General features: G+C 37.1%; 1 protein-coding gene across 1 annotated transcript in view; it reads left to right on the top strand.

The window, feature by feature from the left end:
* The first annotated feature begins 3098 nt into the window (after positions 1 to 3098).
* The window catches only part of LOC115344220 (protocadherin Fat 4-like), a 32462-nt gene continuing 11456 nt past the window's right edge, over positions 3099 to 24104 (top strand). Inside the window, exons 1-21 of the mRNA XM_030021164.1 lie at positions 3099 to 3137; positions 3582 to 3710; positions 3983 to 4138; positions 5142 to 5322; positions 6341 to 6474; positions 7411 to 8355; positions 9426 to 9551; positions 9688 to 9945; positions 10260 to 10358; positions 10464 to 10636; positions 11631 to 11779; positions 12642 to 12949; positions 13675 to 13944; positions 15212 to 15349; positions 15953 to 16169; positions 17184 to 17342; positions 17823 to 17974; positions 19103 to 19271; positions 20194 to 20402; positions 21818 to 21997; positions 22614 to 22833. Coding sequence (XP_029877024.1) covers positions 3099 to 3137; positions 3582 to 3710; positions 3983 to 4138; positions 5142 to 5322; positions 6341 to 6474; positions 7411 to 8355; positions 9426 to 9551; positions 9688 to 9945; positions 10260 to 10358; positions 10464 to 10636; positions 11631 to 11779; positions 12642 to 12949; positions 13675 to 13944; positions 15212 to 15349; positions 15953 to 16169; positions 17184 to 17342; positions 17823 to 17974; positions 19103 to 19271; positions 20194 to 20402; positions 21818 to 21997; positions 22614 to 22833 — 4411 coding nt within the window. The remainder of the gene's footprint in view (positions 3138 to 3581; positions 3711 to 3982; positions 4139 to 5141; positions 5323 to 6340; positions 6475 to 7410; positions 8356 to 9425; positions 9552 to 9687; positions 9946 to 10259; positions 10359 to 10463; positions 10637 to 11630; positions 11780 to 12641; positions 12950 to 13674; positions 13945 to 15211; positions 15350 to 15952; positions 16170 to 17183; positions 17343 to 17822; positions 17975 to 19102; positions 19272 to 20193; positions 20403 to 21817; positions 21998 to 22613; positions 22834 to 24104) is intronic.

The following is a 24104-nucleotide window of genomic DNA, read 5'->3' as shown; positions in this document are numbered from 1 at the left end:
CAGTCGAAGCAAAGGTATGATATAAATTAAAAGAAGAATGGGAACCACAATAGTTCTACAATGATACTTCCTTTGTTATAACATTCCAGTTTCTCCAAATTTACAACTTAGGGAGTTCCCAAGCCAAAAGTTGTGTCTGCATCTTGGCTTATACTGCAGATGCAGTAGAACATTTTTAATATCTGAGCCATTGTTTAAGTCTTCCCTCAAATACCAGCCCAAGTTTCTTTCTCTGTGTATTTCTTTAAGTTACGTGTATTGTACGTATTTATTCTGCACTATTCTAACATATATTCATCTATTCGTTCTGGTGGATCTATCCTATTTTTGTTGCATCTTACCACCTGCAGTCTTTTTGTGTGTCTTTTTTGAGATTTGAATATATATTTGTCTTCAATTCCTTTTAGAACTAAAAAGAAGTAATTTTGCCATGTTTATTGTGGTATCTAGCAAATAGTACAGCTGCAGCAAATGTACTGTTACTACATTCTACATGCTACTGTGTAACACCCGCATGATATAACATTAATAACTAAGAACAATTACCTTTTGATAGTTTTATTCCTAGAACTGGATTTCTAGAAATGGAAAAATCTGACAGGGTGAGAATTCTCAGGTTAAAAATGCTTAGACACTACAAAGCACACATAATAATATTCTGCTGTATTTTCGACTGAGAAATGGCTGTTTCCTTACAATGTTTCTTATTTTCTTCCTTCTCTTGGGATGCAGGAAAAAATTGGAAACAACAGTGATACTGCATCGTTACTAATTAGTATACAAGATTATGATACATTGAACCCCTATTTCAGTCAATCAGTGTACAATGGAAAAATCAGTGAAAATCAGGTAAAAGCTTTTCACTGAATGCTGCAAATGTAAATAGGTTTTTCCTGTCCACAGTGCTTTACTTTCAAGGATTCTTCATCATTGTGCAGCTTAAGATGGCAGGCTGCTTTGTTTTGTGCTAACTGGTCAATTGTAATGTTATCAACTGTAGACATCCAAGTACCAGGTAAGCCAGCCATGTATTATATGAAGCGTAAAACTTTCTGCTACAGAAACAGATTCTTTTGTGGTTGGAGGAAAAAAAGAAAAGAAAAAAAAAAAAAGAGCTAAGCAGGTGCTGTAACAAGGCTTTTACTGTAAACTTGGAAGGGCAGTTGACTGCCCATTAGTCCTGGAGTTAGCTGCCTCGTTTCAGTTTTAAATGCTGTCATTCCTTCATACTTCATTGCAATCAGGTAAGCAAAATAAGGATCTGAATCGTAAACTGTGGTTTATATTATATTGTAATTTTTTTTTTCTATATAGGGTGGAAATTGCTGGGTGGAATGTATTTGTTTAACTCAGACTTCTGTATGTATTGACAAAAAAAAAAAAAGCCCCCTAAACCCCCCACAGTATACCAGAGTAATCCACTAAAATTAAAATAGTTAATTATCATCTTTATTATCCCTACTTTTTATCGTTATCTTCACGTTAACATATTTTAAACCACATATGCTTTTGGTGTTATACCTTTGGTGTTCCTTTTGTTAGGAGTTCATCTTTAATTGTCTGAAAGGAATCATTTTAGCTCTTCTAAAATGTTTTATCTTTTAAATAAATTACTGGTTTTATTAGGGCTGCAGTGTAGACTTGCGTATTGTTTTCCGGTAGAGGAATGGAACTGAAATATTCAGTGTTCTTAATATGAATCGCATCAGTGACTACTGCTTCATAGTCTGGTGTTTCTCAAACACAGTGTGTCCATCAAGTTTTTTGGTCATCATTTTACTCTGTAAAGAATGTATGGCAGTGAGAGAATTTTCTTCTGGACCCCAGTGATTAAACATATGTTTCTTGTTTCTTTAATCAAAATTGTGACTTAGGTAATGAACAATTTTAAGTTTTTGTGTGGTTTTTTCAAGTTAATCAGGTTAATATATGTTTTCTAGTTGGGTCCTCTGGCTATTCTCCCGGAGAAGATATTGGCTAAAGATGGAGACACAGGTATAAATGAAAAAGTAGTTTACAGCATCAAACTAGGTAAGAGCTTTTGTTTTCTTCTAGACATTCACACAATAATTTATGATGTCTGTGTTACTGAAAAGAATAATAAGGAAGAGCAGTGTACGGTCAGATGTCTTAACTGCATACATCTGCACTACAGTGCTGCTCCATGAGCTAAATTGGCTTAATTTCAGTCATTATTGCAGGGTCCAACTATCTTAAAAATGTTTAGATGTTCTTAACCTCCCTCCAATAAATAATTCCTGATACAAAGTGTAATTCAGTTTAGAGGCTTTCATTTGATCAAAGGTCCATTCAGGACCATCTAGAGAGATCAATTCCATCGCGAGCTTTACCTCCTCCTGACAGAATTGCTAAAAGCTCATGAGATGATTAATTTGAGACCTTTGAAGTGTGAGTGAATTTCCTAAGAATTGTTTCGAGGACACAGTGTTTGAAAAAAAGCCTTTTACCTGCAAAGTCTGTTCATTTTTGCTATGTCTGAGTAGATAACAGTCACAAAAAGGACAGGTCAGGCTTACTGTTTGGGTTCATTCTCATTAACCCATTGCAATTTGTTGCTTTTCAGTGAAACCCCCGGCCTATAGCAATACCTTTTTAATCAATGCAGACACTGGAGTGTTGGAAGTAAAGACTGCAGTTGACAGAGAAGAATGTCCGTATCTGCTTGTGGGCATTCAGGTAGTGACTGTTTTAGAGTTCAGTGTGTTAATATTGAGTCTCAATTTCATAAAATAATATGTGAATCCATGTTGCTATTAACAGTATTTCTCATAGTAATGTTAAAGGGTGGTTTGTATCAAGGCTTCATCCTGCCATTTAAAAAGCAAAATAAAGGAAAACTTTGTTCATTGAATATGTGCAGTCATGTCATGTCCTTGTGTTAAGCTGGAATGGCTCACTGTTATCAGGGTATGGAATTTACAGCTACCAACTCTGTTTTATAGGCAACTCAGCAAGACAATATTTTTAAAACAGCTGATGCAGTAGTTCTGGTTACTATTGAAGATGTGAATGACAATCATCCAGTATTGTCACAATCAAGTTACAATGTCTCAATTCTAGAAAATTTCCCAAATGGGATGGAAGTTCTTCAAGTAACAGCTATTGACAAAGATGAGGTAAAATGACAATGTTGTTATAGTTGCTACAAATACGGCACTTCTGAAATATAATACAAAAAGCATTTGCATTATACAGCTATGGTGAAATAGATCCCTCCCGGCCCCGACTACATAAATATGCTTAAGCAAAACAAACTTAATTTTACTTCTTTAAGGGATAGAGTACTGCAGCCAACGAATAAATTTTGGCTGTCTCTGAAAATCCTCTGGTTTGCATAAGGTCCCAAATATGAAAGTGCAGAAGTGCAAAATGGACACCCTCAGCCTGCATGATATATTTCTTCCATGTTGTTTGCTCTTCTCCCTTTTTGTTTTTGGAATGGTAACCTCAATTAAACCAGAAAATTAAATGCTCTCCACCTGGAAAATAAGAAGAAAACGTCCTAAGGGACTAGCTCAGTGATTGTCCTATGTAATAACAAATATCATTACTGTTTGCAGGGAGGCTTCCAGGGAAAGTTCATTCTCACTCCAGCTGACAGTCCCTTCCAGCTAAGTCAAGCTGGGATCCTAACTGTGAGGAACTCCACACTGTTGGACAGGGAGAGAATACCATCTATTCACCTACAGGTATTTAAAAATAAGCCCACTCCTTTCCGAAGCAACCCAAGGCAAACAGATGATATCTGATCTGTCCTGGCAAGAAGCTGACTCTCTCATATGCACCAGCAGTCTTTAGTTTAATTTGAAGAATTAAATCCAGATTTTCACATTAGAGTTATCTGGAGGGAAATACCACTAGTGATACAGTTTACTCAGCTTGTAATTGTCATTCATCCTTTTTACTACTTACAGAACATGCATTTGACCAAAACAATAACTTTACTGCATCATTTTTAAAGGTCACTGTTAAAGATCATTTGCCACCTTACTATGAGGTACACTCTACAATCAACATATTGTTGCTAGATGAAAATGACAACAACCCAACCTTTAGAGATGCACCATATAAACAAGATATTTTCATCAACATGACTGCAGGAATGTCCATTCTTCAGGTACTGGAAGTACTAAGTAAAAATGACATTTTTATGACTTGAATGTATGCGTGAGTCCTTGCTTAAACTTATGTAGTGGCCCAATTGAATAGGGGATCTTTCCTGAGCTCCTCTGAGTTCAGGAACAATCCACTTTTCATTTAAAAGCTTACACCTGTTGATATTCCATAATCACAGTGTCCTGGATGCTCTAATTGTATCCCAGGTCAAGGAACAAATGATAAAGGGTTTTTGTTCTTGATCTTAGATGCTGTGCACCATCTTGAATTCCACAAACATAAGACAGAAAATAAGATTCTTGGATTTAGTCGTTGTAAGGTGTTTAATGAAAACCGAATGTTGTTAGAGTCCAGAAATTGAAATAATCATAAACATTTTTTAAAAGCTGCTGAATGCTGAAGCATTGTGGATAATTTTTAGATACAATATATTTTTTGTAAGATAGTAAACCAGTTAACCAAATAAAACAGGAAACCAAGATAAAAATTGCTTGAGGAGCTGAGATATATAGGGAGTCACTATCAAAACTCATACCCAGGTGTACTGATTTAATGGCTTCTGATGTAATCTCTTGAAAAACCGATGTCCAGTGACTTTGGAATTACTATGAAACAAGCTTTCTGAGATACAAACTTGGTGTCATTCACATGAGTTCCACAGGGGCAGGATTTCACTCTTGCCGCTGGAATGATATTGTGTGTGCATCAAAGAGCAAACATTCTTACTGAGGTTTAACCCAGGAATCATATAGGAAGTAAACAGTCAGTCAGTTAAAGGTACAACTGAATTTTACTGTGGCTATATTTAACTGATTTTTATATATATAAAATTATCCAGACCTGTTATTTGCTATAAATGAGAGGAAAAAGCCCAAACCCATAACTAATTCCTAATTATCTGCTACCTGAATGATTTTCTCTGGAAACTACACAAGAATAAGCAATTCTGTGTTACTTGATAACAGCACAAGAAACCAGAGTAAATTTATTTTTTTTTTCTCCAGGTTGCTGCTGCTGATCCAGATGAGGGTATAAATGGAGAGATAAGCTTTATCTTAGCTGGTGGCAATGAAGATGGATACTTTGAATTGGATACATCCACAGGACAAATCAGTTTAAAAAGAGTAATCCCATTAGGAGTCAACCAGCTTAAGAACTTTGTCTTGTGGATAAGAGCTGTTGATGGTAAGATAAGATTTTAGTACAGGTCAATACAGCTATTCCTGGTGATGGGTTTTTGTTTTGTTTTGTTTTTTACTTGAAGGAATGCTGTCAAAATAGGTTCCCAGACATTATTTTTAAAATAGTATATATTTTTATCTGCTCTTGTTTGTTGAAGATAAGAAGAAAGCTGTCTTATTCATCCAAAGTAATTGCTGCATCTGTGGTAAAACTCTGCTTCCTGCTGATGCTGTTATATCAAATCCGTTTTCTTTATGGCTATGGGAAGAACCTGCAAAATAACATACATCTCACACCTTCCTTTAACTTAATTATTAATTTGGTGTTGCACAGCATACAATACAGAGATTCAGGCACAAGCTAGGAATTTATAATGCAGTCATCAGTCAACGGGGAGTAAAATAAAAGTAAAATGGGATGAGTAACTTGGTCTTTGTTTGCACATCCATGTGAGTATTGAAAAACTAAAATGGAGATACCAAAGCCATTTTTAGGATGACCAGCACAAATGTCATTTCCTTAGCCATATTTATTGAGGGTTTCTTTGTTTTAAAAGAGTAACAGAGAACTCAGCGAACATTCATGATCTCAATAAGGACAGAGATAAATGTAACTTAGGAATGGTATCCCACTCCTGGTAGCATGAGCATACAAAGTGTTTTTCAGCCTCCCGATTTTCCACTGGTTTGGTCAGTAAGAGCTCTGTGTCTTCAGATTTATGGCCACGTGGATAAAATGGGTACTGGGCGGATATGGTTACAAAAGAGATTCATCAGTCCATCCTTTGTCTGTCTGTCTGCGCTAATATTGTTGTATGTGTTCAGGTTCATATATTGTAAGTGTAACACTCAATACATGAAACTCTGATCTTGGTTAGGACCTCTCAGCAGTACCATAATAGTACCAGTAAGGATTAAAAAAAAAAATCAGTACCAGTGGAAAAGTGTACTTTTTTTCCTTTTTATTTTTAGGCAGAAGGTATTTTGTGCATCTGCTACAAGATTGGTTTTTTTGCTTGCAGGTGGGACAATTCCAAGAAGTTCATCAGTGCCAGTACAAATCTTTGCAGTTGGAGATTCCAGACCACAGTTTATTCAGAAAACATATAATGTGTCTGTGGAAGAAGAGCTAATCAGTCCTGTTGAAGTAGCAAGAGTAAGAACAACTTTATTCTATCACTTGTACGGGACATGACAGCTATAAGAAAATCCTGTAATATATGTGCTCTAAATATCTATATTCTCCTGAGTTAAGGGTAACTAGATGTTGTGTTTTCTTTTCTGTGTATCAGGCTTCACATACATTACATACTGACTACATCCCTCAGATGAAGCCTGTCGCCCATGACGCCTATTCCTTCCGTTACAAACCTTTTAAACAGCATCTGCTACCATTTAACATTTAAAAGAACCAAACCAAACAAAACAAAACCAACCAACTTTCATGTAAACTTTCATGCTTAGCCCTTTGTTGACTTTGGACATTCTCCAAAGCCTGCAGTGGCCCAAAGGCTAGGATAGGCAATATTCATTCGTCTGTTGGTGATAAATCTAAAACTCTGAGACATGATATAGCTCGGAAATGGAGACTTCCAATCAGAGAACTGTCATAAATGTATTTTCAAAGAAGGCTTTAGGACTTGCTCCTCATTTTGATCAAAAAATGCTCAGACAAGCAGGCCACCGGAATGCAGTGTGATAGCTCCTTCTTACATGCAGTTCTGAAGACAGATGGGAGGTCTGATACCAAAGCAGTGAGAAGATAATGTGTTTTAGTGTTTTGATTTATGGACTTCCTGATTTAAATAATTTTCACTTTTTTCGTATAAAGAAAGGCAGAACCAAAGGTTAAAGTGCAGTCTATTATTTTTATTATGTATTATATGTATTCACATTTCCGCATTAGTGATGTTCCAATAAAAGGTAGTCCTCTCCAGTTGTATTTTTATGTATATTGTGGCTTGATTTTAACTTCTTTTAACGAATAAGATTAGTAAAATGAGTTTGGACATAGTTCAAACCATTATTCTTTTCTAGACAGTGGTTTATTGGTTTCAATTCATTTATGAATAATATGCTATATCTTACACAGGTAGAGTATGAGTCTTTAAATCCCCATATACCAGTTATGTTTCAAGTACTGACGGAATCTGCTACATTTGGCATCGATGTCAATGGAATCATCTCAACAAAAAGCAAACTGGACTATGAATCCCAGAATAATTACGTACTAAATATTTCCTTGTCAGATGGAAATGCTACTGACTATGCTACAGTGTTTATCAAAGTTACAGATGTCAATGATAACAGTCCTGTGTTTGGTATAACCAGCACTACCATCACCATTCTGGAGAACATGCCAGCTGGAAGTAGTATTACCAATGTGTCAGCTACAGATGTGGATGAGGGCTTTAATGGATTAGTGGTTTATACTCTGAAAGGTGGAGAAGGAAGAATAGATATTGACACCTCAGGATTAATTTTGCTGGAAAAGGAACTGGACAGAGAAAAACAAGGCTTCTATAATTTAACAGTGATTGCCAGTGACCAAGGCCAACCCATGCTGTCTACAGCTCTCAATTTGACAGTCATCATTGATGATGTGAATGACAACCCTCCAGTCTTCTCATCAAGTAGATATGAAGTGAGTGTCCCTGAAGACAAAGTGCTTGGAAGGGCACTGCTGACAGTATCTGCTACCGATTTGGATGCTGGGGCCAATGCCCTGGTGAAGTACAGAATTTTTAGCCAGCAACCTCCAACCTCCTCGCCAGTGTTTCTTGTCAATTTGACCACGGGCCAGCTCAGCCTGAGTCAGCAGCTGGATTATGAAACCATAAAGCAATTTGAAGTAGAAGTGGAGGCATCAGACGGAGGGCAGCCAAGTCTCAGCGCTAAAACACTTGTTGTTGTGCATGTACTAGATGTCAACGATAACCCACCAGAATTTAATCGGGCAGCTTATAATATATTTGTATTTGAAAACCTACAAAAGGGTAGTCCTATCTACACATTCAGTGTTACTGACAAGGATGAGGTAGGTACCAAATTAATCTCATCCTCTTAAATCAAAATTACATGGTTTTCTCTATTAATCTGCAAAAAAGCATAGTAGTAGATGGGCAAAGGGAGATTCCTTAAACAGTTGGCAATAAGTACATTTTGGGTTACAAAAACTTCATCTTGCTTTCTATGGAGCCAGCAATAAAGCTTCCTTAACCAAGGAAGTTAAGGCCTTGTACAAAATAGTTTACTGGCTGTATCAGAGAAGCTAGAGAAAGCTTCTCTCCCTCTACCTATGTAAACCAGGACAGAAAAAGTTGGTTGTTTCTGTGCATGTGCATATGAGATGAATGCATGTGTGTCACACCAGATACAGAATAGTGTTGGGTTTTTTTGGGGGTTTTTTTTTTTTGTTTTTTTTTTAAATTCTGTGTTATTGCTTGTTATATCAAAATAATCAATTCTGGTTTAATATTGTTTGGTAACTTGCTTCTATCTGAGAATATTTATTAGTGCATTTCTGTAATGCAGTCAACCTGCCCCTAGTATGAGCTTAGTCAGGGAGAAAGACAGTCTGTAAAGCTGATACGGTTTCATCTTCCTTAATGGGAAATTACACAATTTCACTCTGCTTTGTACAAAATTGTTTCTTTCTCCCCTTGTTTTACAAAGAAATTTTGTATGTAGCCATGGCACTGGGGAGCTGGTTTGGAGGAATAGATTTCTGATATCTATAATATTCTTGCTCATGTCTGTTTTAAAGAAGCATAAGTGTTTCTCCCAGTTCAGACTTCACTGAACTGTGTGTGTGTTGCTGCTCCTCGCATCATGGGAATTGGTTTTAGAGAGCTTTAGGGAGGGAATGTGTCAGACACAAATAGGGAAGCCCACAGGGGCTTCCACAACCCCAGTTTCTGTTTGCTAAAGAAGTCCATTATTCCCATAGCTCAGGGTGCAAGATTTCATTTATTAAACCTTGCAAAGTACTTGTAATTCTGTAATGAGAAGTCCTATAGAAATGTCAGGTATTAATATTAAGAAGATTATTTTCTTAACTTAAATATTCATCATTTTAATCTTAAATGAACTATGTTTTCTTTTTAGGCTGGCTTTTCTCAGGGACACTTCATTCATAACAGTACTTTGTTTACTGTGGATATCCCTGGAATACTTTCATTAAGGAATGACACAGAACTGGACAGGGAGACTACATCTGGACTCACTTTACAAGTAAATTTGGGGACAGACTCTGCAGCTTTGGCTCATCTCTACTTCATTCCCTCGAACCCTTTTTTGTATCTTCATCAGATGGTTAAAATGTTGATACAGTCAACTAAAATTCCATTTTTGTTTCTTTCTTTGGCAGGTATGGGCAGTTGATGCTGAAACAAATGGGTTTAGTTCAAGTGCCTTGTTCCACATCACTGTTCTGGATGTCAATGATAATAACCCTGAGTTTCAGATGCAGCCATACAGTTTTGCAATTCTGGAAGGAAATTACATGTTGGGTGCTCCTGCTAGAGTTGGACATGTGACGGCTACTGATTTGGATGAGGGAGAGAATGCAGAAATTACTTATTACTTATCAGCTGAGGATGGGGATAATCCATATAGCATCCAACAGGTAAGGGTTTGGATATACTGAAAACAATATTTAGATACTGCTTTTCATGAAGTTACTTGACATAGTAAGATACATCAGGTAAAAAGAGTAGGCAGTAACCATTCTAGTACACATCAAAACCAGCACATGCTGTGTAGTTTGGAAATAGAAATTGATGTCCAAAAACTAAGACATACTGGTCAGGTGTTGCTTGGAACCTGAACTGTGTTTGTCCAAAGGAGAACAGAAGATTTCAATCCCTTGTCTTTTTTGAGAACTCAGTGTACAAGAGTTATCAAAATGATCCATGCATTGAACTGTATTATCTTCTCTAGGATGGAACCATTTTCGTTAATGGCTATGTAGACCGAGAAACTAAAGAGAAGTATGAGCTGCTGGTGGTGGCATCTGATAACGGAGTACCTCAAAGGCAGGTAATAGAGAGGAACATATTATTCTTTTTTTGCAACTTCCTTTTATTCATGAATTTAAGTGTCTGTGCATTTTCTGAATCATGGTTTTCTCCTGTCACACGCCAGAATTTCACATATGTCAGCATTCAAGTATTAGATGTGAATGATAACCCTCCTCAGTTTACAAAAGCACAATACTCAGCCAGTGTACGTGTAGCAACAGCAAAAGAAGGTGTGCCTGTACTATCCGTGTCTGCTACTGACCCTGATGTTGGTAACAATTCTGTTATTTCATACAGGTAAGTTTCTATCAGGTTAATAAGTATCTTTTGTTAAAGAAATAGAAAGGTATTTTTATTTCTCACAAAGTATTTTTATTGGTCATAAGAAGATAAGACCTGTTCATAGATATTTTACAAGTGCTATAATTAGCAATGATTTTTAAACTTAGGAAAAAGGACAGTCATACTCTGTGGTTTATAGCTTATGAAATCATGATTATGCCATAGGAAAGAGCATGCAATCAAATTATAAACTTAGCAACAAGAACCAAAAGCCAAGATTTGTTTGAATTTCTGAAATTTTGAATAATATGTTGGGGTTTCTGAGTAGGAAGTAAATGAATCTCTGAGAATGACTGTCCTTTCACACATCTTCTGTTTGCTGGGAGGAGGAGATCAAGAAATGCTAACTTTCATAATGCACTATGCATAAAAAAAATAATCGAGACAGATTTTTGTACAAGCCCTGTATCATGGAAAATACCAGGGTACCTTGATGTGAAAAGTATAGACTGAGGGTAGATGAATGGGTCAGTAAACTGTGGGTGTTTACAACTAGTGTCTTGAAAGAGGATACTCTTAACTACGAGATGGCATTCTACCTTAAAGACATTACTTTTTCTTGTGAGCAACCCAGTCACCTGTGAGATTTTGCAGAACACTAGGAATTAGCAGGTCTGCAATCTTCAGATGAATGTCACCTGGATTTTTTATATTGGTGAATATGCAGCTGAGTGTGAATATACCTTCTATTCATGGGGAGATCAAAGGCTTGGGGTATAATGGGAACTGAAGGCATGAATGCTGTCTTTTTTCACGATGGAAGACATATTCTGAAATAAAAAGGCCAATATACTTAGGCTAATGATACAGTAATTAAAACCTGTTGCTTAGCCATTCTTTATAAATAGGCAAATACTGTCTGTTGAGTGCTTGTTACAGAAGTAACAGTAAGTAGATGGTACTTCCAAGGTCATTAATATAAACATTATACTGATTTCTCTTTAATCAGCCTCATGAACCATTCTGATGATTTCCGTATAAATAACCGCACTGGAGAAATCACCCTCAGCAGTAACTTGGACCATATCACAGCTGACATAGTTGTTACGCTGATAGTTATTGCTACTGATCATGGAGTTCCTCAGCTTACATCAAATGGTGAATGATGTCTTTTCAACTTTTTTTTTTTCCCCTTCCTACATAAACGTAACCTTTGCAAACATTGAAATTTGAAATTAACACCATCGCTGTTGAAACAAAGTGAATTAGGGCTAGAATCCATGTTACATTTCAGAAATGATGAATATTTGCTTTTTATCCTTTGATTTCTTCCTAGCTGATCATATTAACAGAAAGCCTGGTTTATTAATCCTGGTTAGAAACACATTTTTTGTATTTCTTGCAGTGGTGCTTATGGTACAAAACCCAGGACTTCATAGCAGTAGCCACTCTAAAAAGATGCATTAAAATAATATTGATAATGTGTGTTTCTCTTTCAGTTTTCCTTTATTTTCTTAGAATTAGAAACATTTAATGAATTAGAAACCGGCAAATAACCCTCAAACAAGGGGCTAGCTTTGATTTATCATGAACAGGAGAAACAACTGATTTTCTTAAAATAGGATGAGTGGCCACAACAGACTTTGCACTTATATGATATATGCCTTCTCTTTTGTTACAAAGCAATTTAGTGTAAGATTTTAAGGAGTGGGAAACACCTGCATATCCCATTAACTTCAAATTAGTGATCCTTGCCCTCCTATCTTATTGAAGCAACGCTGCTATGATCAGTGAGGTGGGGTTATTCTTAAACTTTAGTTAGGTATAAAAAGCATCATGTTTTATATGTTACATATTAACCTTTCTTACTACTGATTTTATTTTTTTCTTCTCATTCTTCTTTCCTACATGCCAGTTTCTGTCATTTTCTATTAGTTTCTCAAAAATTTAGGGAAATAGAGTGCAGATCATGATGATTTTAGCAGCAACTTCACTATTTTAATTTCTTTTCTCTCATTAGCCTCTGTGACTCTCTACTTGCTGGTAAATGACACTGACTTCGGACTGACTTTTGATAGCTCCAGCTACGAGTTCAGCATTCAAGAACATGAAAAGTCAGGGACTGCTGTTGGCTCTGTGAAGGCCCTGACTGGAAGCATAGCTGTACAAGTAGTGTACTCTCTGAAATCTCATAGTGACAAGTTCTCTGTTGGTGACCAAGGAGACATTGTGGCTCTCACCAGGCTAGATCGAGAAGAAGATGACCTATACAGCATCATTGTAGAAGCTGTTGATTCGGTGGTGCCACCCAATACAGCTGTTGCTTTGGTACAGTATACTGCATTTTAAAATATTTTTTGAAAAGGAATATAAGATATTTTTAAAAATATATTAAAAATCAAGCAATATCATAGGATCATTTAGGTTGGAAAAGACCTTTAAGATCATCAAGTCCAACCGTTAACCTAGCACTGCCAAGTCCACCACTAAACCATGTCCCTAATATCCAGATAAGTGTCATCTGTTATGTAAGCATGAGGATTTTGAGAGCCTTTTATTTAATTTCCCTTTTTTTTTGCCCAAGGAGATATTACCATCTTGAAATATTGTCAACTTCACAAATTGCATCACTTTCTGAGAGTTCCTCTGTGAACAACCCATAACCAGAGAAACTGATTAATGCTGAAACTGATTCTGTGCATAGTTCTGTCAAATGCATGAGGTAGATGAGCCCAAAAGCCCCAGATTATTAATCCTGCTCATCTCTTCCAGCTAGAGTATATGTTATGTCGCTTGTAGCAGCTGAGAATAAAAAAAATAAAAATGCTGAGATGCTGAAGTTGTGAAAATGGTCAAATACTGAAAAATGCTGAAGTTCTTATGTATCCCTTTGGTTTTGGGGGGGTTGGTTGCTTTGGATTTTTTTCTTATAGGCTTCCATAGACTGAAATGAATCAAAATTCTCCTTTGGATACTGTTTCTACAGCTCAAATACGTGTCTTTTTCTTTTTTTTTTCTTGTGTGTGGTTGTTTTTTTTTTTTTTAACCTACAGGTAACTGTGAGAGTTAATGACATCAATGACAATCCTCCAGTTTTCTCAACATTGATTCAAACTGAACTATCAGCTCCTGAGAATGCAGATACTCTAGACTTGGGTGTATTTTCTGCTACTGATCTGGATACAGGAGTTAATGCACTTATAAGCTATTCTCTGCAAGATGATTTTGCTGGAATGTTCCATATTAACAGTTCTACTGGCAAGCTGATGACAAAAAAGCCCTTAGATAGAGAGATGATGGACAGTTATGAATTGAAAATAATAGTAAGTTGACAAATGTGATGCAAGTTCACAAAATTCTCAACATAAAAAAGAGAAAATACCAAATCATCACAAGAAAAACACTTAATCTTAGTGAATTCCATTAGAATTCATTAATGAATTTTGACCGTTTATTATGTTTTGCACCCAGAGCTTTGTTTTCTGCTGTCTTAATTAGTATTAGTGAATAAATGACCCATGAACATCACAGCTTTTTTTTCTGCTGTTTTAATTGGTATTAGTGAATAAATGACCCATGAACATCCGATCTTAAAGGTCATAGTCAGTGATAGCTTACTGCGAAATCTGCAAAGCATATCTGAGTCCATTTTAGACCATGCAGCTGCCATACTGCTGTATTGCTTTTACTGTTTTGTCAATCCTTATTGTTTGTCCCCTTCCCTCATTTTTTTCATTTTTCAAAATATGCGTACTTAGACCTTTTTAATATAGATTTCCAAGTTAAAAAAAGAAAAAAAAAGTTAAAGCATGAAGTTTCATCCAACATTCATGTGGGTATCTATTTATTCTAGCTGATTTCATTCATTTTTACTGCTATTGATCAGATAAATTATTGTGCATACAAAGAAGTGTTCCAGCACTGGCCATCATGTACAAATATATTTTAAGGAGATGTTTATTGCTAAAAAATAATTTAACAGGTCAAGGAACTTGTGGAACATATTCAGGACAGCAAGGAAGCATACTAAAAATTGAACAGTGTCTTCTGAAGATGTTAGAATTAATAAAAGTGGACACTTTTTAAGACTAATTGAAAATTGTGTATATGTATGTATAGATTAGAACCTTTCTATGGCAGATGTTTGTGCAATGTAAAACTGACTGTGAATTTGCCACATACTAGCTACTGTTTACGGCTAGCTTTGTAGACACTCCAAACCCTCAAAATGCAAGGGATTTCCTTATTCTTTTAAATGCTACATCACAGATATGCATCTGTATACCATGGTTTTATGTTGATTAGTGCCACATCTGATCACATGACACATTTGACCTGGATCCAGGCTTGAGCTTTTGATTAATTGTTCATGAAATGAGGCAGAGCATGTGATATGGTGAGGATACCAGCTGCAGTAAGACATGCAACACCTAATCAAGTACAGGGCTAAAGCAATGTCATTGGGTGATAACTGGTCCAGCAGAAAGTCCTCTGAGACCAAGTTTCACAATTTTTGGAACAATACTGAACTGGTAAAATAAGTTTGTATCAATGTAGTGCTGCATTTAATGACAAGTTGTTTCTTCAAAGGCCACCGATTCTGGCACACCATCGCAAACTGCAAGCTTAGTTCTAAACATCACTGTAGAAGACATGAATGACAACCCACCAGTGTTCCCCCAGATATCATACTCCGTGACTGTAAAAGAGAATGAGCCTCCCCATGTGGTATGTGGCAATAAGAATAAACAGGCTGTTCTGCAGTTGTTTTCTTTTTGTAAACTTGGAAGTGGTAGTAATCTATGATAGCTGTGCATTGGTAAACATTTTTTTTTTTACTTGGTGGAGCCTATAAAATCACACAGCATGTTTGTTTTATATGACAGTGGAGTACCTATCCTGCTGACTCTTCTTAAAGCTCTCTTTGTGCTGCTCCCCCTTTCCCTCCTGTCCCCAGCAGTGATGCCACACTGCATGGATCTAGTTTTCAGAGGACCTATGGGCAACATGTTTTAAAGATGCTGTAAGAGTTGTGCATACATCCAGCATCCCCCTGTTCTCAAGGTTTTCTGTCTTCTCCCAGCATATCCATTTCTGGCTCCATATCTGCCTTGCAGATGTGAACTAATGGTTTAGAGGAATCAAGGGAAGGCTGTTGCCAGCCCTGCTATATGGCTATGTCAGTATTCTAGCAATGCCATTAATGGCCATATGAGTAACTTAGTAAACACTGTATAGTTAAATACCAGTCTTGTGTGTATGTTCTGCTACTCTCTTCATTCTGCTCTAAACCTGGTGGGTTTTGGTTTTGGTTCTTTTTTTCTCATTTAGATTTTGAGTGCAGCAGCCACAGATGAAGACATAGGGTACAATGCCATTATTCATTACACCATAATTGGAGAGACTTCTTCGTTTCATGTTGGAGAACTTTCTGGAAATATTACAGCTCTTCAACCTCTGGACTATGAAAGTCGTTCCCAGTATACATTTATTCTGAAAGCTTTCAATCCTGGACAGCCAGATCTCCAGGACACAGCAAACATTACAGGTAGCTCTAGTTTACCACAGAAAATTTACCTTTGTTTCCCTTAGGGAATATTTCAGCATGTGTAATTATGAAGCATAAAGATAGCCTTCAGTAGTAATACAGTCTGCTAAAGTAAATGATCAGAAATGATGATGTGACCTTTTCACTATAGCCAGATGAAATTTTTCTCAAAAAATATTTGGCTTGTCAAAAATTAAGATTTTTCACACAAACTGACATTTACTTACTTCGGTGTATTCACAAATTTTTCTACGGCGTTTTTTGAGTACCTATTGATGTTTTGATTGAAAAGGTTTCCAAAAACATAATTCAGTTCTTTTTCTGCTTGTTTACAAAAAGCCTGCTTCTAGGGTGGTAAAAAAAAAAAAAAAAAAGTTTGACAATGATTTTTACTGTTGTTAAAATAACAGTAGTTGATTGCTGTTGTTTTTTTCCTTTAAAAAAAAACCAAAACAAAAAAACTTTTTCCCCAACACAACATAAAAGATTTCTGTGAAACTGGTATCCTAGTTTTTGGTCAGCCCTACTTTTGATCAGTATGACTGGAAGTATTGGTTTATTTATTACTTCTTGTTCTGTGTTATTTATGTTGCTGTACAGCCAGCTTCACTAATTGTGGACCATGACCCTATTGTGCCAGGTCATGTACAAATATAAAACTAAGCAATCCTGTCTCACAATGCTTGCAATTTAAGCCAAAGACTAGAGATACTAGATGAACATGGACACAGAAGGGAGCCCAACGAAACAGTAAGATGACATTATTCATGACACATAGTAGCAACAGCATGCTAGCCAAAAGTGCAGCCATTGTGGGAAATGATTGCTTGAGCAGTAAATAATTTAATCCACAAAGGCAAGCATTTTGAAGTACAGAAAACAAGGTTGGCATCTGGTTTAAATTGAAAGAGCTCCAACTCCATTCAGAGGAACTGTGCTGGTTTATATTAGCTGAAGAAATAGCTTGTAACCGTTTAGGTGAAACGTGTTTACACTCTGACCTTCTTTTCTTAGTTACCGTGGAAGACGTTAATGAAGAAGGACCCATATTTGACAAACCCTCATACTACCAGATCCTTCTAGACAATTCTACAGCTGGCACACTGGTAGTCGATATCAATGCGAGAGATGAAAGCAAGGGTGATGATGAAGGCATTTTCTACAATATTTCAGGTATGTTAGAAAAAAATCTTATGGGCGTTTATTACTGGGGTACTTGCATACTGCTTAACTAAGCTGCATGACACAAGAATGAGAGATAATGGTCATAAATTGAAATGGCATGTTCTGACTGGATATAAGGGGGGAAAAATTCCTCTGCGAGAATAACCGAGTACTGGGACAGGTTGCCCAGAGAGGCTGTCCTTGGAGGTTTTCAGCACTTGATGGATGAAAGACTTGAGCAACCTGCTCTGAATTCATTCGTGACCCTGCTTTGAGCCAAGAGGTTGGACTAGAGGCCTCACAAGGGCCTTTCCAGCACAAACAATAGAGTGATGCAGACGCAGACGAGAGAGGCCAGGTGTCTTGCTCCAAATCACATCTACAGATTAGGTTTTCAACCCATGCCTCTTAAATCCTGGGCATATAATTCAGTTGCTTGTCTCTGCTGGCTCCATTGAACATCTCCAACACTTGTTTTTCTGTCTTCAGGTGGAAACTCAGAAGGCCTCTTTAGTCTTTCCAGCACCACAGGAGTACTCATGTTAACAAGAGACTTATCCAAACAGACTGTTCCCCTGTATTACTCCTTGATGGTCACTGCTACAGATTCGGGTCTGCCCCCTCTTTCAACTTCTGTAAAGGTACTAGAATTTTTACCTTAGTGTCTACTTGTGCAGTTCATTCCCCAGATTGTTTTATTCTAAACTGAGTGTAACTACACCAGGAAACGGGTATCAGTGAGGCAAAACTATGCAAAACAGGAACCAGAATGCCAGAGTCCCACTTCTGTTTCAGGAACAAGATAGGAGATGGTAACAGTTACAAAGTTATGCCACTATAGCAATAGCTGGCACACCACCTGTCATTGTTTTGATCATTCTATTTCAGAAAAGAAAGACAGAAGCTCTAGACTGTGAGGGAGGAAGATTAGAGGAGCGGAGGTTTCTGTGCAAGGTCAAAGAGTGAGACAATTGGAGGGGATGTAATGAAGTATGTGATAGAATAAACAGGAGACAGCAAATAAGGTGTTCCTGTTTATTTTCCTATCATATAAGAAAAAAATTCTAAATTGAAGACTGAGAAATGTAAATATAATAAAAGAAATATTTTTTTACACAGTGCTTATTACTGGCTGGTAATCTTTTGCCACTAAATATCACAGCTTAGCAGAATTTAAAAAAAAGGTCTAGAAATGTATGTGGATAAAGACATGTAGAAAATTATATTCAATAGAACCTTAAAATCTAGACTTATGAGCCATCGTTCTTCAGAGCATTGGACAGCAGCTGTCTGGCATCATTTAGAAATGAATTATCTTTATTTTTGTGAAACAGTAGGCATTATTTATTTACTGCTTGTCACCTTTTTTCATACATAAAGTCAGTTATAATATTTTTAAAATACTGTACTTAAAAGCTGCTGCGCTGGTCAGACATTCTGCAGTGGAAGAATTTGTTGCAAATACAGATCAGTACCTCTCTCTGAGAGCTGTTTAGCTAGACAAGTAATTTGAAATGTGCTGTATGCAATGAACTGGAATCCCTCTCTATATTTAGGAAAGCATACAGGTGAACGTAAACTGATGAGGTTGCTTGCATTTTTCACTAACCTTTGCTGCCTTCTAGGCACTAATGTGTCAAACTCAGCATGCAGCAGTCATAGGCTTTTTCTTACTGACAAAGTTCTGGACTTCTGCTGTTGCATACCTCAACAGAGAAGTCTGCTAAACCTGAAAATTAACCCCTGTAGTCATGTCCTTTTCTCTGCAGGTGTCAGTAACAATAGCTCCCATCAACATTTCATTCCCTGTGTTCTCTGAAGCAGTCTATCAGCCTGCCCCTCTGAGCGAGAAGACGCTGCCAGATACGTTTGTTGTCCAGATCAGTGTGTTGTATAAGCTCCCTGTGATATACAGTATTGTATCTGGAGATGGAAAGGGTAAGCTCTTTATGTGAAATAACAAGGAAGTGGGTGTGTTAAACAACTAGCGCTGCAGAGCACTTAGCTTTTAGATTGTTTCTTCTCTCTGTCCTTCTGCTCTTATCTCAGTTCTACAGCCATTAATACTGGATGTGTATTAACCAGATGTACAAATTTGATATGGATCAGGCGTGGGCACATGGTTGAGTTTCTGTCAGATTAGCTAGAGCCCCATGATACAGAGCTGACTGCACCAGCTGTATGCTTTTGTATGTCTGCTGCAAGAAGATCAGGTGATACCTAGTCAGGCATAAAGTTACAGTGACTAGAGAAACAATACATAATGCAGCATAAAGACTGCTGGTAGAAAAACTAACTCAGCGACATTTTCTTAACAAATGTGAATGCGTATAGTAAATTTACATGGGATCAAGTGGATCGGTGCTTTGTCACATGTCTTTTTTTAGTAAACATAGGGCTGATTTTATTGAATAATCAAACATAGCCATTTTGTATTTCTTTTTTTGTAAAGTGTTTTGTATGAAGTTGTGGTCTCCTTGATGTTATTTGCAGAATTCCTCATCTTCAGTAAGAACAGGATTTACAATAAAGTAATTTCTGATTGAGATGGGGACAAATAATCTCTGACAGTTTCAGAGGAAGGTGAAGACCTTCTGACTGAAGAGTGGTGGAGTGAACTTCTCCCCTTTGGTTCCTATCTGACCTTCTGAATTATTTGTTTTTGTTAATTACAGCCCTGGATATATCTGACATTCTTGTAAATCCATGTTGAATTTTATTTTTTCTTTGAAGAACACTGTAACAAATGATGTTCATATACATATGTATAGTTTGCATTGAAGGGTTTATATCTTCAGTTTTAACTAAAAATCATAAACAGAATAATTTCTGGTTTGGTTTTGTTTTGTTTTTTAAACAGGGTATTTCATTATCAATTCATCCACTGGTATCGTAAGAACAAGGAAGAATTTGGAATGGGAAGATTTTCCAGTCATTTTCAATGTGCGAGCAACAGATTCATCTAATGCTAGCATATTTAATGAAGTTTCTGTGATTGTGGAAGTTACTGATGAAAATGATTTCCCTCCGGTTTTCCCATCCTCTCTACTAGAAGAAAGATTGGAAGAGGTAAGAAAATGTCATCCAAACCAAATGACAAAAATAAATCCTCAAAATAATAATAATAATAATAAAAAAACCCTTTTGGGGGGTAACGAGTAAAGAAGTGAATGTTCTGGAACTGGACAGGCTTGCCATTCTGCTCTGCCATATGATGTTTTAAGGTTTATTTTAAGCTGAAAATCCCAATACACAAAGAGAATGGTCTAGAAGTGTGGACATATTGAAGGAAAAGTGAATCTTCTGCTAATAAGGGGCTCCATGAAGGAAAAACAGCCACTCAATTTTGCATATTCATACACAGAGAATATGCATGTGCATTCAAAATCTAGTGGATGTGCTGGGCACCTCACAGACTCTAACTCAGCCTTTTGTAAGGGAGCTTCATAGGGAAAAGTAGCAGGCAAAAGTCTCAAATTTAGCAACATTTCTCCTCTTGCTCAGGTACAATCTGTTGTGATTCTTCCTGACACAAAGTAATCAGTGGCAGAAAGCAAGCCAGATTTCAGTCTGTGGCTGTTACATTATGATAGCCTACAAAAAAAGCCACAGCATTTAATTATGCAGAAGCACCTAGCTCAACATTTCACTCTTTAATTTTCAAACAACGCTTTTCACACTTTAATCTGCAAGCTACTTTTTTAAAAAGCAGCACAGTGATCATGTTTATATTTTATATAGTGCATACCTTGCCTTTGAGATTCCCAGCTGATTCACACACATTCTCTTTAACAGCCACAACTGATTTAAAATCTAGTCCATTTCTAACACTGAGCTAAATATAGGTTCAATTATTACACCTATTTTTAATGTTCCCAGTTAGTTTAATGGAGAAGAGTTAGAATCACATTTCCCAACCTTAAAAATTGATTTCGATGTGAAATGTTTACACAGTAGGAATTGCTGGATGCCCTGTTGGATCAAATAACTTCAGATCAGGTCTCAAATAGCCATCAAGTGAAACGCTGATATTTACTGTCAATCTTGATGCAAATAACATTCTTAAAAAGGAAGAAACATATTATTTATTTTGAAAAGAGTAATTACTAGCCAAATAGTGTTCAGAAAGAAACGTGATTTTGAAGTTGAGAACATCCATTGAGCTCCATAGGAGTAGAGGCTGTTAAACATGAATAATTCCTCAACAGCAAGTCAGATGCTGTTTGAACAGCATTCGGCCTGTTTGAAATCATGGTGATTTTTCTTCCTGAAGCTTGCTGCTGGGGAGGGGAAATAGTTCTTTTCTGTAAATTAGAGAAAACAAGAGATTCTCTTACTGTGCTGAATGAGTTGTATAATTTTGATTTTAAAATGCCTACACTATTGTAAGTGTATGCAGTATCTGTTACTTCCCCTCTTTCACATAATTCAAGAAATTGCAGCTAACCAGTCTCTGACAGCCTAAATCTGTTCTTCATCCACAGAATTTACCCGCTACTCAGATCATCCAGCTGAAAGCTCAGGATAGTGATACAGGTAGTAATGGTCTCCTAACATATGGCATTCTTAGTGGAGACAGACTAAAATTCAGGATGGATGAAGCAACTGGAATTCTTTATTCCACTACCTCCTTTGATTACGAAGAGGAACCTACGGAGTATCAGGTTTGCTTTAGATTTCTTAAGTCTTCATTATTCAGAACTCTTTATCTTTCCCTTGGATAACAGGTGACACTTTTGCTTTTGTTTAGCTTGATATTGCTTGAACATTTTATGCATTGTTTTCAAATGTGAGCATCTCAAGATGTGATGCATTATTAAAGCAAGATACTGCCTCTAGACTATAATGAAATTCAAGCAAGGCTCATTGTTCACCTGTCCTACAAACTCTCAAATGCTTCAGCACATGAATAACTAACTTCACAATGACAGCTCATGTATTCAGCGCTGTCTGTTTGCTTGGATCGGTACTGGACTGAGATCCTGCAGATGAGATTCTTGGTTAATCTTCTTTATTATTGCTGCCACTGCTGGATATTTTTTATGATCTTATTTTGTCTCAAGCAAAAATATTGGTGAATTTTTTGGTTCTATATAGAAAGACTTTTCTTATTGACCAAATAGTCCTTAAGTTTTCAATAATGGTTTTGAGGTGAATTCAGGATTTGACTTTACATTTCTAAGAATACTCCAAAGTTTAAAATTCAACAAGATTTTTTTAATCCTTCTGCAAGTACCTTTTTGTATGATTTCTCGTTACCAATAATTGTGTAACTTACAGGTTGTGATATATGCTGAAGATGGTGGAATCCCTGAGAAGAAAAGAGGTTACTGCACAGTTGTCGTAAAGATCATTGATGTTAATGACTGGCCACCTGTCTTTGACCCAGTGACTGAATTCAGTGTAAATGAAAATGCGCCTGTGGGATTCATAGTTGGAAAAATCACAGCAACGGACAGAGACACAGGAGATAATGCCTTTGTTCTATATAGCCTTACAGGTAACAAAGAATTCTCTCACTGCACTGGAACAAGTGTCACTTTGTTGTTTATACTGTTATGAGCATAAATAGCATTATGTGCGTTATCTCCTAACCCCTTTCCACATAAGCCAAGAAGGTTCACTTTCACCTGGTTTGGAGTTTACTAATTAGTTTACTAATTTATGCTTATACAGCTTTCAAACTGATTGAGTCGGAACTTCTTTTGCAGAAACTACAAATTGTTGTGCTTTTAATCGTACTCTTAATTCCATTAAAAATGAGCTTTTAAAAAAATCTTTAGCTACTTGACTACCGTAGCTGCATTCAGCAGGAGTAATTTTAATGAAGAAAATGCCCACAGCTTTCCTGAATGAGGAATAACGGTCTAGGGCCTAATTCATCCCTGCTTTGTAGAACCCATTGTGCCTGCACCAGGTATTAAATGCTGTGAAATTAAGCCTCTCAGCCTGTGGACTGTGGGCATTTCACAGCTACTAGGAGCAGATGTGAATGGTTATCACAAGTGTGTCAGGGACCCAATTCACTATTGAGGGCTGCCTGGAGAGCCGTCGTCTTCACCCTTGTGCTGGACACCTTTGCCTCTGCAGCAGAAGTGCCACAACAGACAGCAGGTCACCTACTCTGCTACCTCAGATCTCTGCCCAGGCTATTAATATAAAGTGCCTTCAATTTCATTTTAGATTAGTGTGCCAGCTTGTGAACAGCAGTGACTGAGAGCTCTGATTCGTGCTTCCTGTCACATTTAACTGTGGTAGCTGATGGCATTACAGTTGAGAAAAGCGTCCCTTTTGCCACTGCCCTAACTCTGACAGAGATGGAGATTAGACCCCTCTGGACTAAAGCCTGCAAGAGTTGAAATAGTTTTTTTTGTTGTATGGACCATCAAGAGTGATGTGTATACACTTTATATGTTTTCAGAGTCTTTTATTTCCAACATGCGTACAGGCGTTGAGGTGGCTTTGGACAAGGGTGGCCAAACCCAGTAAAAGTCATTGGGAGGTCTTTTGGCACTCAAACTGCTTTCTCTTTAGATCTGTGTGCCACACAGTCCACCTTCATTAGAGACAGAATAAACTCAGTGCCATCTCCTCTTAGAGATCGTGGCAGAAGCACTGTCTTGTTAGAGTGCTTCACAACTGTTGCAACCAGCAAACATGAGGCTGAACGTACAGAAGGTCAGAGGACTGTAAAAGTGCCTGGGGACACCTCTAGTCTGTAAGAGTTGCACAGGCTTGGAGGAACTTTCTTCCAGAGATCCACCCCAGAAC

The sequence above is a fragment of the Aquila chrysaetos genome, chromosome 8 (assembly GCF_900496995.4).
Source record: "Aquila chrysaetos chrysaetos chromosome 8, bAquChr1.4, whole genome shotgun sequence".
NCBI lineage: Eukaryota > Metazoa > Chordata > Aves > Accipitriformes > Accipitridae > Aquila > Aquila chrysaetos.
The sequence above is the reverse complement of the archived record's forward strand: the minus strand, read 5'-3'. Positions and strand labels throughout refer to the sequence as shown.